The sequence below is a fragment of the Puma concolor genome, chromosome A2, assembly GCF_028749965.1.
Source record: "Puma concolor isolate L17-30 chromosome A2, mPumCon1.1.hap2, whole genome shotgun sequence".
Lineage (NCBI taxonomy): Eukaryota > Metazoa > Chordata > Mammalia > Carnivora > Felidae > Puma > Puma concolor.
This window is the reverse complement of record NC_141668.1, coordinates 169,785,476-169,799,041: the sequence shown is the minus strand read 5'-3', so window position 1 is coordinate 169,799,041 and position 13,566 is coordinate 169,785,476. Positions and strand designations below refer to the sequence as shown.

The 13,566-nt window shown below is 65.0% G+C and overlaps 1 protein-coding gene across 7 annotated transcripts in view; it reads left to right on the top strand.

Moving 5' to 3' along the window:
* NFIC (nuclear factor I C) overlaps positions 1 to 13,566 on the top strand; it is a 62,130-nt gene extending 48,564 nt beyond the window's left edge. For 3 of the 7 annotated variants that reach the window (XM_086699535.1, XM_086699538.1, XM_086699539.1), the window contains exons 7-11: positions 1,873 to 1,998; positions 3,682 to 3,866; positions 4,545 to 4,692; positions 6,670 to 6,755; positions 10,913 to 13,566. In XM_086699535.1, the coding sequence (XP_086555661.1) occupies positions 1,873 to 1,998; positions 3,682 to 3,866; positions 4,545 to 4,692; positions 6,670 to 6,755; positions 10,913 to 10,930 (563 nt within the window). In that variant the 3' untranslated portion in view covers positions 10,931 to 13,566. The remainder of the gene's footprint in view (positions 1 to 1,872; positions 1,999 to 3,681; positions 3,867 to 4,544; positions 4,693 to 6,669; positions 6,756 to 10,912) is intronic. The other 4 variants (XM_086699536.1, XM_086699540.1, XM_086699537.1 and 1 more) reach the window with 2 other exon arrangements.

The window sequence follows — 13,566 nt, the reverse complement described above, 5'->3', positions numbered from 1 at the left end:
GAGCCTCCGCCGGCCCTAACCTCATTCCCACCAGGCCCCGTGGCAACAGGGAACTGTCGCCCCTGCCGCACGCACCCACATACGCACACGTGTGCATGCGCACGCACGTGCACGCGCACGCCGCCTGCAGGGCTGACCCCCCCCCCCCCCCCACCTGCCGGCCATCCTGGGTCCCACCGGCTCCTGTCCCCTGGGACGGCCTGGGCTCCCGGCTCCAGAGGCGACACTTGGCTGCCAGGCCTCTTGGGCCTGCCGACCCAGGGCCCCGGACACACTCACTCCCAGCACCGTGTGTGTTTGGGGCTATGAGGGCAGCAGGGTTTGTGACACAAAAGCAGCTGACTTCCCCGGTGGCCCTGGGGGGGCTGGTTCCCACATCTGTATCACCACCAGCAGGACCCAGCATTGAGGCCGAGGGAACACGGTTGGGGACAAGGCTGGGGGCGGGGGGCCAGGACACGGGCGGCAGGAGACCCCCACGCCCGCGACAGCAAGCCTCAGAGGCGGGCCGTGACTCTCACCAGGGTGACTCTGCCCGGGGACGGCAGCGGCTGTCACATCGGGGGGCCCCTGGCGTGGGGGGTGCAGGCGAGGACGCTGCTTGGCCTGCGGTGCCCAGGGCACCTCCACAGGGAGTGACCCTCCCCAATGTCAGCGGTGCTGGGTGGGAGGGCACACCCCTCACCATGTGCGGGTCCCCTGTGGGCCTCGGTGGGTGGGTTTCAGTCTAAAACTTTTTTCTCCTGCAATTTATTTATGTATTTGTTTGTTTATTTGTGAGAGCGCCCGTGCATGAGCGGGGGAAGGGCAGGGGGCGAGCGAGAGAGAGAATCCCAAGCAGGCCCCCCGCTTGGCACAGAGCCCAATGTGGGGCTCGATCCCGCGACCCTGAGATCGTGACCTGAGCTGAAATCAAGAGTCAGACGCTCGACCGACTGAGCCCCCCCGGGTGCCCCTAAAATACATTCTGAAGTGATTTCTAAACATGCCCATCGGCAGGCCCCACTGCACCGAGATTCTGGTCGCCCCGGGGGAGCCGGGCCCGGGACTCTGCCCCGATTCCTCCCCAGCTCTCCCGTCTGGAGGCTGGCAGGGACGGGGCGCGGGGGGGAGGGGCGGGGGCTCCCCTGAGTCTTGAGGGCCAGCACATGCCCCTCACCGGGATGGCCTGTCCCCTTCACGACAACAGGGACTCCTGTGCGCGGTCTCTGTGGAGTCCGTGTGCACCCTTGGCACACCATTCGTTCATTCATTCATTCATTCATTCATTCATGGAGGAAGGTGCCAGAGGTTGAGCTGGAGGCTGGTAGGGTCCCTGAGGGCCACAGCTGCCCCGGGCAGCCGGCGGCCCGTGTGAGGCCCGTCCACACAGGAAACTCCCAACGGGTCAGTGAGCCAGACCCTGGTCTAACGGCTACAGGGGCTCTCTCCCATTCTATCCTCTCAATGGCCCCGCGAGGAAGGTTCTGTTCCCTTACCCCGGTGAGGAGGAGTCTGCGGGCGCAGGGCCACTCTGGGCCTCGTCGGCGTCCTCCCGGCTCACCCCTGCCTATTGGGGCTTTAGGACGGCCCCTCGTCTCTGCCTACCCTGCGGGGTACAGGGTGCCTCCGGAGGGTGGGGCAGCCTGAGCCGTCTCTGTCTCTGGAGGGAGAGAAGGCAGGGGCCAGGCCGTGACGTCAGGGGCCTCTGCTGCCACCAGGCTCCTCGTCCCGTGGGCCATGTGACCCCGGGCAGCCCCTCTCTGCTCTGAGCCTCGGTTTGCCCCCCTGGATGATGGGCTCCCAGCCCCCTCACCCACGGGTGCTGGCAGGAGGGGGGGCAGGGGCTCTGACTGCCTGCAGGCCTGTGACCCTCTGGCTCCTCCCACACAGGCATCTCGTCCCCGGTGAAGAAAACAGAGATGGATAAGTCACCTTTCCACAGCCCGTCTCCCCAGGACTCCCCCCGCCTCTCCAGCTTCACCCAGCACCACCGGCCTGTCATTGCTGTGCACAGCGGTGAGCACGTGGGCCCCAGGCAGGGAGGGGCGGCTGGGCCTTCTGATCGGGCACCCCCCCCCCCCCCCCCCGCTTGGGGCCGGGGAAGTCCCTCTGGCCATCTGACCGTGAGTCCCGGTGCCATAGCCTCCCGGCTGGGCCACAGCACCCAGAGGTGTCATGGTGCAGAGCGCCTGGCCCTGATTCAGGCTCTGAGGCCTCAGTTTCCCCCTCCGTACAGGAAGGAGGTCCAGTCTGGGCTTGCCCGTCCCCCCGCTCCCCTTAGCTCACACTCCACCCCCACGGGGTTGGGTGGTCACAGAAGGAGGCAGACACTCCCGACGCATGGCTGGACACACACACAAGGACACACAGGCCATACGGGGGTGCTCCTGGCCACAGGGACAGGAGGCCTCACACGCGACAGAGGGAGACTGACTTGAGCAACCACAGGGCACGAGCCGAGCTGGTCACGGTGCACCTGGCTCTCCTTTGCTCGTCCGTCCACGGGGGCTCATAAACGTCCCCCTCCCAGGGCTGTCTTTCGGGCCGAATGGGCTAATCGCGGTAAGGGCTCGCGTATCGCCTGTCACCCCATTGTCCTGATGGTTATGATTTCGGTGCACACAAAGGCAGGCACACACGCAGGGAGGCAGGCGAGAATCAGAACAGTGCAGTGGTTCGGATCACGAGTCGGCAGACCAGGCCCACGGCTGCCTGTTGTTGTAAATAAAGTTTTATTGGTGCACGGCCCTGGCCGTCCATTTGCCTGTGGCAGCTTTCAGACTTCAGCGACAGAGGCAAGTGGCTGTGAGAGACCGTGGGGCCTGAAAAGCCAAGAAGACTTACTCTGGCCAGGAGCTAGAGAGAGGAAGGGGGCGTGAGCTACCTTGGGGGTGACGGGAACATTCCAGAATTACAAAGCGAATATACTAGAAGTCACCGGATTGTTTAAAAAGAGAACGCAAGCAAATAACACACGGGCTCGCCACTCAGCCACGCACAGGAGCGGGGCGCCCCCACCCACTGCCCCGCGGACGGACCCCGACACACGATGCTCACGGAGGGACCCAGACACGAGGGGCCCCAGAGTATCTGAAACCCATTTCTGTGAAACATCCAGAACAGGCTCATCCCCGCACAGGAAGGGGACTCATGGGGGGAGGGGAGTGTGATGGCTGAGGGGGACGGAGTTGCTTCTCGGGATGATGAAAATGTCCCACGAACCATCATAGCAGTGGTTCCACGGTCCCCAGTCGTGCCAAAGCCCAGTGAAGTGAATACTTGGAAAGGGTGAACTTTATAGTATGCAAATTGTATCTCCACGGTAAAAACAATAGTGACCACCGGCCCCTTGCGGAAAGAGCCAGCCGAGCCCTGGGTTAGGGTGTGGGCCGTGGGGCCAGACCCTCCCCCGGGTCTGCTGCCTGGTCTCTGGGGGGAGCGGGCAGAAGGGACGTAACCTCTGACAGCCACCTCATCGTCCGGTTTAATAACAAAACCGGACAAAACCGGGGCGGCAACAGAACGCCGTGGGCTTGTGGTAGAACGTCATCGAATTTGGGCGTGTGAGAGACAACAGGGCCTGGCCGGTGGCAGGGCTTGCTGGATCCTGCTCTGTTCTTATCGGAGGCACCGGGGCGCAGGGGACAGCCGCACCCCGAGACGCAGCCTCCAGTGACCGTCCCGTCCCGGTCTCCACAGGGATCGCCCGGAGCCCTCACCCCACCTCGGCCCTGCACTTCCCCACGACCTCCATTCTGCCCCAGACGGCCTCCACCTACTTCCCGCACGCGGCCATACGCTACCCACCTCACCTCAACCCCCAGGACCCGCTCAAAGATCTCGTGTCGCTGGCCTGCGACCCAGCCAGCCAGCAACCTGGACCGGTGAGTTTGCGGGGGCGGGGGCGACTCGGGCCTCCCCTCGGCCCCACGGGCCGCCTGCCCACGCGGGGCCCCGGGCGACGTCCCCCGGGGCCCCGGCTGTCACTCAGCCTCCGTGTTGAATGGCCTTGTGGACGCCAGGGCCGCCACCTTCCCTTGTCTGAAGCGCCCGGAGCCGGGCCAGGTCAGAACTGAGGCTCTTGCGCGCGTTGGAACCGACGGCGCGTGGCTGGCCCCAAACCCGCCACGGTCCCGCGGCTGCGGCGCGGGCCCACGCTCACCAAACTCCCGCGGAAGCTTTTGGGGCTCAGAGCGGTTGTGCCTTCCGGAGCTGGGGCCGAGGCGGTTGGCCGCAGGCCTGCCGGTGAAGGAGGCGGGGCACGTGCGGACCCAGCCGCGAGGCCAGGCCGGGCGTCGTTTAGGGTGAGGCGGCGTCTCGTGCCAGGAGAGCAGAGGGAAGAGAGCGGCTCGAGGAGGGGACGAGGGGTCCCCGATGCCGCCGCGGGCCTGCGGGCTCAGGCGAGTGGGCACCAGAGGCACCCACCAGACTCGTCCCGGCCCCCGGCTGGCCCGGCCCGGCCCTGCTGCCCCTCAGGCCCTCCCCCGGCGGGGCCCGCAGACGGCCGCCCGGGGCAGGGGGGCGCCCGCCGCCTTAACCACCTGTCTCTCTGTTCCTCCCAGTTAAATGGAAGTGGTCAGCTCAAAATGTCCAGTCACTGCCTTTCTGCTCAGATGCTGGCGCCCCCGCCCCCTGGGCTGCCGCGGCTGGCGCTCCCCCCTGCCACCAAACCCACCTCCGAGGGAGGAAGCACGTCGCCGACCTCGCCCTGTAAGCACTCGGGAAGCGGTGCCCGTGGCAGGGCGGGCGTCCCTGAGGGGCCCCCTCCCCTCCCCTCCCCGACTGCTGGGGCCCGGGGCTCAGGCCCGGCCTGCCGGGTGCTGGTGAGTTTGGTGGGTCCCCAGACGGAGGCCCACAGGGGCCCAAGGCAGCCTCAGGGAATGGCAGGAGAGGGCCGGGGGCAGTCTGGGGTCCCCGCGCGCCTGCTCCCGGTGATAAGCGCCCTCCTCTGTGCCACGAGCAGGTGGCCGTAGGCGAAGATCTCAAACTGGCGGCCCTGGGGGCAGAGTTGTGTTTGTGCAAAATGAGAATCTGTCGTTGTCGTAGAATCAGGACAGCTCACCGGAAAATTTCCGGAGTTCTAGACTCTTGGGGGAGAAAGCAGCTGAAATGGGCCCGGCTCCTGCCGGGCGCCCAGGCTGGGCCACGCCTCTAGATGGGACAGCCCCCACCTGACCCCAGAAGGCCTTGAGTTGACTGCCTCGCCTTCTAGAACTTTCCACGCTCTGGATGCGGTTCCAGGTGACAGCTCGCTGGCCCCTCAAGCACCGCCAGCCTGGGAAGCGGCTCCCAGAATCGCACTCCCGAGGTCCACCCGTCAACGGTGGCCCTGCACCCAGGCTCTCCCTGCACCCCAGTGCGGGCTTGGGCGGGCCGTCCACCCTCCTCCAGGCTGCCTCACTCTGGGCCGCCGTCCTCTGGGCCATCCCGTGAGGCCGTCTCGGTCGGTGTCCCCGAGCAGATGGTCTCAGAGACCCCCGACCCCTCAGTCTGGCCCCCACACTGACTCTGAGCGTCTCTCTCCTTTCCTCCCCAAATGAGGTTCCTCACCCGCCTTGAGCAGGAGGGACTGTCGGTTCACCCCCTCCCCCACATGCGCACCCCCTGCCGCCAGCATCCACCGCCTTGCAAGGGGCCCAGGACAGCTTCGCGTACCGACGGGCTGTCTCCGAATGCCGCGTGCGGCGCAGAGCGCCGGGTTTGAATCCCGTCTCTGCAGCTCGCTCCCTGTGTGTCTTCGGGGAAACGCCCTCCCCTCTCTGAGCCTCCGTTTTCTCAGCTGCAGAATGGGACGGTCACAGAGCGCCCCGTCGCAGGGCTGTGGGAGCGAGCCGATGAGATAGATCGGAGAGAACAGTCAGTGCCCCACCAGGCGCAGAGTAGGGAGCAAATACGCGGGGACGGTGACCTCCTTCCCCGTCTGTGCAGTGGGGCTAATGATCCCGTTTGCTAGATCGAGGCCACTGCGGGTTGAGTGGGACTGTGCCCGGTGCCTGGCACAGACCTGGATTCCTCCCCCTTCCCCTGCACGCGGCTTTCACCGGCAAGTCCGGCCTGCCGCCTCTCCCGCCAGACCCCCACCCCCCACCCCAGGGCCTCACGCCCCCCACATACCCCACCCTGGCTGATGCTACCAAGGGACCGTCCCGCCCTCCCCCCCGGACCCCGGGCAGCCCTGGGCATCGTTTACTTGCCAAGAAAATGTAACCGGTCAGATGAAAGCCTCCGCGGCAACGTGTGTGTACGCGCGCGCGCGCGCGCGCGCGTGTGTGTGCGCGCACGCGTCTGTGTTGCAAACCCCCGGCCTTTCCGCCCCCCCCCCCAGCAGCCTCCGAGAGGAAAATTAATAAGTAAAGCGCCCTCAATAATTCATGGCGCCCCGCGCGGGCTGCAGGCCGCGGTAGCAGGACCGAAGCACACCCTGAATAATTCACAGGCGGTTTCTGATCATGCATCTCATCTCGTGCCTGCGCTCTCAGCGGATGCCCCGCCCGGGTGACCCCGGGGCCCGAGACCGTGGGCTTTCCGGGGCTGACCCGGATCGGCTGGGGAGGGCAGCGAGCTTGGAGGCGCCGGGTGCTGGGTGCGAAGGCCCGGCTGTGTGACCCTGGGCAGCGGCCACCCTCTCTGGGTGCTCCCGCGCAGCCCCCTGCGCTAACGGGCTCTCGGTCTCTCTCCTCCCCGCAGCCTACTCTACGCCCGGCACGCCCCCTGCAAACCGTTCCTTTGTGGGATTAGGACCAAGGGATCCAGCGGGCATTTATCAGGCACAGGTAGGGGCCGAGAGGCCGGCTGGGGCGGGGTAGGGAGGGGCAGGGCAGAGGGGCCTGCCTGGGCACGCAGGGAGAGGCAGGCCGGCTGGTCCCATGCCGCCCCTCCAGCTGCACCCCTGGCACGGGAGCCAGCTTCCCATACCCTTCCAGGGCCTCGAGCCCACGCCCAGGAACGTGGTGCGGCCCCAGACCCTGTGTGTCACCTCCCAGCGGGGGACACGGCAGAGCTGCTGTGAGGCCGGGCTTTGTTACCGCCCCAGGCCCGTTTGTACAGATGGGAAGACTGAGGCCCGCAGAGGCGAAGGGATCTGCCCAGGATCACACAGCACGTCAGCCCAAGCTTGCAGCCCCCGAGCCTTTGTCCCCGCCCGTGCTGCTGGTCGGAGGGACCACGAGAAAGGAGGGCAGGGGTGGCAGTGGACTCTAGGACTCCGGGGGCAGGCGGGGAAACTGAGGCAGCCCATGGCAGGGGGCGGGGCCTCCCGGGAGAGCACGTGCACCCCCACCCCAGGCTCCAGTCCCAGAGGTGGAGAGGGGAGCAGCAGGGGCAGAGGCGGCATTGCTCCACGGAGTGGGCGCCAGGGTGGGGAGAGGGGGATGGGCCGGGCCGGGACACGGAGGCTCAGAGAGGAGGAGTGAGTTGGCTGAGGCTGCACAGCCATGGAGGGCAGAGACCCAGTGGGTCCGGAACTAAGACCGGTGGCTCCCAGCTTCCCGCAGGGTTGGGGTCTGGGTCTGTGCCGCACGCGGGCCGGGAGTGTGCTGCCAGATGGTGTCTGGGGGTGGTGGCTGGGCCCCGGGGCCCCCACCCCCCCCAGGGCAGCCCCTCCGGTGCCCAGATGCACAGAGGAAGCAGCCCGGGGCTCCCCAGCATCTCCCAGTTGCCGGAACCGCAGAGCGTGGGCATTTGTGGGACCCCGGGGGCCACATTTGGTCGCTCCCGGGACCGTGGGAGGGTTTCCTGCAGCAGAGTCCATGCGCAGGGACTGAGGGGGACATCGGGTACCTGGTAGCTACATCCCCCTTCCTCGGCGGGGACCAGAATCGGCCGGGGACCCTCCGGGGCGGACCTGGTTGCTGCTGGCAGCTCACCGGGGCCAGAGTGTATGGAGAGGAGCCAGCCGTCGCCCTCCCTCCCTGCCCAGGGCCTCAGCAGTGAGTGCTCGCCCCTGACTCCGCTCACCCACTCTGAACCTCCGTCTCTTCTTCTGGCCTTGGACACTTCCCGGGGGAGAGTCTTGGAAAGGCCCGCAGCCGTCGAAGCTGGACCAGTTTTATCTAGAAAGGGCTCCAAAAGGCAGACACTGTCCCACATACCTTCCACACCCCGAGTATTAAGAGTTGTGCCTTGCTCAGAGTCACCCAGAAAGCTGGGGTGACTCCAGGACTCCCCACTTTGAGTTTGGGGTACCCCGTGGGCCACCCTCTCTAAGCCCTGGCGTGGATACTCCCACCCCCCAGGGCTCTGGAACCCATGCATTTCCTTGCCGCCCCCAACCCCACATCCCCAATGGGAGGGGGGGAAATGTCCTGATTTCTTCAGAAACCAAAGGTAATAAAAATGACAGGGAGGAGGCCTTGCCTGCTTCACCCTTCCCCAGGTCCCCACCCCCCCTGCCGCACCTCTCCATTATCGACCGCCACACGGGGGTCCACCCCAGCAGACATCCTAGAAGAGGAGGGAAACCGAGGCAGACCAGGGCAGTGCTTTGGTTCTGTGTGCTTCTCATTTCCCCCTATGGTCCAGTGGGGCCCAGCCTGGTAGGAACCTGGAGGAGGGGGCCTCCAAGGCCCTGCCTGGGGAGGGAGGGGTTGGAGCTGGTGCAGAAGTGGCTGGCAGGAGCGAAGGATCAGGGTCCCCGGGCAGGGGACTTGGCACCGACAAAGGCTAGAAACGCCAGAGAAGCAGCTTGAATGTGGGGTTTGTCCTGAGGGCCGTGGGGAGCCATGGAAGGGTTGAGAGTGAGGGAGGGGCACAACCAGATCTGAGAATGAGAAAGAACTCTCGGAGGCTGGCATTGGTGGGGTGTGTGGGGCACGGAAGGGAGATGTCAGATTGATGGGAGACTCCCAAGGGAGCCTGGGTCGTAGAAGAGGTGAGGCCTGAGTCCGGGTGAACGGGAGGGCATCCTGGGAGAGACCCTGCCCACGCTGCTGTTGGCTGGACCACAGATCTGTGGATTAGGGGCACCCCAGTTCCCTGGGGGTCAGGTGCCCCTCTCTGCTCCCTGCAGACCCTGAAGGGAAGGAAGGGCGGGGAGGAGGAAACCATGAGACCCTATTCCCCACTCTCGGAGCCCCTGTGCAAAGGGCTCAGAGGCCTCTCATTTCTGACCCAGTCAGCACTTCTGCGTCTGCCTTCATTATTCCTGGGAGGTTTGCTTTCCTCTGCGCCCCCCCCCCCCAGCCCCCAATCCCAGCCTAGAGCAGCTCTGGCCCTCCCCACGCCCTTCCCATCCTCTGCGTCCTCGCCAGTGCCCCTCCCCTGATCAATATCCCCCTCCTCCATCAGTGCCCCTCCCCTGATCAATATCCCCCTCCCCCATCAGTGTCCCTCCCCCAGGTCAATATCCCCTTCCCCATCAATATTTCTCCCTGGTTGACATCTGCTCCCCCATCTACGCCCCTGCACATTGGTGCCCCTCCCCCCGGTCAATTCAACTGATCGCCCTCCGGTCAATTACCTGCCTTCACCTCCCACGTAAATCCCCCCAGCCTTGAGCCATCCATCACTTTTTTGGTCCCCAGGTTGGGGCTCCGCGGACCCTGATACCTCTGCCCCCTCCCCGATGTGTTGGGGTCCCCCCTCCAGCATTTCACACCAGGACCCTTTCTGCCCAGAAGCACATGACACCCGTCCAGCAGATAGATGAGCCAAGGACCAGAGGGGTTAAGCCGCGTGCCAGAGCCGCACTGGCAGCTCCAGCCAGGCCCGGGGGGGAGTCCGCAGCCGGGACCTCACCCCCGGTTCCTCACCTCGGTCCCCCAGTCAGCGGAAGAGGAGGATGTTAAGTTACTGGGACCAGAGGCCTGGGAGGGAGGAGGGAGGAAGGGAGCAAGGGCCAAGGGGAGGCCACCATGGGGGAGGGTCACGCCCAGAGTCTGTCTGGTTGCCAACAGAAACCAGACATGAGGTAATGGCCAAGATGAACTTGAACTTGGCTGGAGGTGGGGGGCTGGGAGCCATGGCGCCAGTTCATTGGGATGGCCCACAGGGCGGCCTGGTTGGAGGGGCACGATTGATTTACAGCAGGGGTGGGGGGGGGCAGCGCTACTCAGCATCAGTTTGGGGGGGGGGTCCCCAGGCCGGCCCCACGCAGGTGCAGTCGATGCATTTCCAGGGGGAAGGGTCTGTTCCCCGTGACTTCCCTGTGGAGACCAGGACTGGAGCTGTCCCCGATCCCGAGCCTCAGTACCACCCCCCCCCCCCCCCCCCCCCGTAAAGTGGAAGTCATGGCCCCTCAGCGGCCAGGCCAGAGGTCCGACCTGGGCAGGGGAGGAGCGGGGGCTGGAACCACACAGGCCCCAGCCTCAGTTCCACTTTGGTGCTCCCACGCTGGTGGACTTAGGCAAACGGCTTGACCTCTCTGGGCCCCTGTCTTCTTCACTTTGAAATGGGGTGGCGGCCAGGGTGGGGACAGCGTTTGTTTAAAAAAGGAAAACGAAAGGAAACAGCCGCGATCGATCGCATGGCCTGGATATAAGGGGGCACATCCTCTCCCCTATTCTGTGCTCAGGGCACTGAGGCTCAGAGACCTGGTTCTCAACAAAACCACAGGACGCTCGAATAGATTGACATTGCAGGTAAAGAAAAGATAAAAAACAAATCAATTAAAAGAAAACCGTTGTAGCATTAAGTATATTCTGCAAGCCGCATGTTACGTGCCGGAAGCTTTCTCTGGGGCTTCTCCAGAATTCAGATTTCACTGGGCATCCTGTACTTTGTGTAGCAGCCTTGCTCTGGGGCAGGCACTCGCCCAGGGTCACCCAGCAGGTTATGACAGGTCCGGGAGAAGGGAGGCGGGGGTCACAGGTCACAGGGAGGTGGGTGTGGGCAGTGGCCAGCGAGGTCAACAGGAGAGTCTGACCCCCATCTCTCTCTCTCTCTCTCCCCCCCCCCCCCCTTCTCTCTCTCTGTGTCCCTGTCGGGCACCCAGTCCTGGTATCTGGGATAAGAAATATTTCTTCCCACGCCCTGCTCCTCCGTCGCGGGAATCCCAGGGGGCCGCACAGCCGGCCCCTGGCCCACGTTTTCAGTGGAAAGTTACAGCAAGCAAGAACACCCCGCCGACTCCCAGCCTGGCCGAAAAGACAAAACAGGCACATACGTACACACAGGAGGAAAACAAGCAAAAAGGAAAAAAAGGCAAAAAAAAAAAACAAAAAACAAAAAACCATAAAAATCAACCCACCCAACCAAGAAGACAAAAGGCGAAGACAGCAACCGTTCAGACTCTCGGGACGCCACCGCCGGACCAGAGGGCCAGGCCCAGCCACCGCTCGGAGGAGGTCGGGGCGTCTTCCTAAGTTATTCATCTCCTCTGGCTGCTGCTCCGGAAGGTCGGGCGCCCGCTCCCCGCCTCCGCCCAGGACCAGGTGAGCGCGGCCTGGTGCCCCTGCCCAGGCCCCACGGGGCAGGACACCCAGCCAGGCCACCTCTGCCCGATGTGGGCCGGGCCTCCGCCGAGCGGGGACGCAGGCGCTGTGGGGACGGTGGGGGGCCGGCGAGGACCCCAGCCGCGGGCAGCAGAGGCCGCCCTGGAGGCCCCGGGCGGGCAGGGAAGCGACGAGGGCAGAAGAGGGTTGTGGGGAGACCCTGCGTGTCTCCGGGGGACTGGGACGCGCGGCAGAAACTTTTCTCCGGAGCGTCCTGCCCCGACGCATGCACGCGCCCTGCTGGGCTCGCTGGGGACTTGGTCTTTCAGCCCCAGGCCTGCCCTGTTTGGGAGGAGAAGTCTCTATGCAATTGACCCCCAGCTCCACCCCTCGGCATTGGAGGCCACCCCACCCCGCACCCCGCCGCCGGCCCTGCTCCACACGCCCCCGGGGAGGGACCCACGTTGCACACACTGTAAGAAATGCACTTTCCGAGGAAGGGGCTGGGGCGCGTGGAGAGACCCAGAGCTCCCCGGGAGGGGACACCTGTCTGGAGCCTCCATCCACCCGAGCCCTGGGAGGGGAGCCCCCCCCCCCCCCCCCCGCCGCCACGTAGCCCACGGAGGTGGGAGGTGAGAGCGAGTGGTTTAAGTGCCTGATTCCCACCGCCCGCCCCCCTTTGTCCAGCTGGGATGCGAAATGGCCGGGGGCCCCTTCCATTCCCTCCCACAGCCCGGCTGCCTCCAGTCACTGACCCTCATTGCTGTGCCCCCCTCAGAGCTAGAGAGATGGGACTCCCCCCCCCCACCCCACCCACGGTCGGCCCAAGGGGCAGAGCTGGGCGTCCCTCAAGCCCTGCTGCGCTCGGGCACAGGGGTGGGATCCGGGGAGCCAGCGGGCCCTCCCTCGCCTCCTCTGCCAGTGCCTTACATCCTGGAGCGACACCCCCTCCCTGGTGCCTCCCGGCCCAAAGGGGGACCACGGTTTGCACTTTCAACTTCCCCCCGCCGAAGTGGGGCGCAGCCAGGGAGGTGCATTGTGGCCGGGCCCCCACAAGGAAAGCAGGCCGGTCACTGTAGCCCACGTAGGCCTGGATGGGGTCGGGGGTGGGGGGTTCTGGCCAGGGGAGGGAGGGGCCGGCGCCTAGGGGGGGTCCCCTGTAGCCATGTAGGGGACCCCCCATCCGCTAAACGTTTTCCGTTGAGCCGCTCCAAAAACACTAAGCTGGGGACACCGGGTGCCCCCCAGCCCCGGCTCCCTGGCCCCACCCCACCTCCAGCCCGGGATGGCCATCTTGGGTGGGGGGCCTGGGAGGGGGTGTTAGGTGTTCCCGGGTCACCAGGCCCAGACACAGGGGCCCCTCCCATCCCGTCCCAGGCCCAGCTGGCCTCCTCCATGCCTGGCCCTGGGGGAAACCTCCCCCACCGCAGCCCCCCACCCCCCGCCTGGGCCAAAGCCATCGCCCTGGGGAGGGCCTCCACATCACCTGCTCCCAGCCTGGTCCTTCTCCCCCTCTCCCGTGCCCCAGGCCTGGCCAGCCTCTCCCACCTCCCCAGAAACTGGACTTTCCTCCCAAACCAGCCCAAGGGGCTTGGCAAACCCACTCGACCATAGAGAGAAAGACCCGTCCCCACCAACCCCCCTCCCATCGTCCAGAGGCTTCCAAGAGCCCTTGGTCCGTCCGTCTGTCCCCAGGGCCCCCTCCACCGGGTGGCCGTAGGGGACCAAAGCATGGGCCGCTCTCCGGGAGGGCAGGAGGGGGTGGGTCGTGCAGTTGGGGTATCCGGAAGCTTCTCAGCCGGGAACCTTAGGGTGCGGGTAGGCAGGGGAGGGGAGGGGCGCCTGGCACCCCCCAGCTACCTAACTTTGCATGGTGCTTAGTCGGGGATTCCTGTGACCTGGCTCCTGATGTCAGCTCGCTGTGGCTGACACTGCATGGCAAATGATACCTGGCTCTGTCTCCCCCCCCCCCGCCCCCCCATCCCCCCCCACCCTCCAACACTACCCCCCCTCCTCTTTAAAAAAAAAAAAAGATACAAAAAAAAAACCTTAAAAAAACTCCATGTTTCCTAATTTGCACGGAATTTTCTACCACATGATGTGCCTTGCCTTCCGAAGATAAGTATTACCTTTAAACAATATCAGCGCACAGATAGCCGCATGTTCTGCTCGTGTAGTTAAAAAAAAAAAAAAAAAAAAAAAAAAGACAAAACAA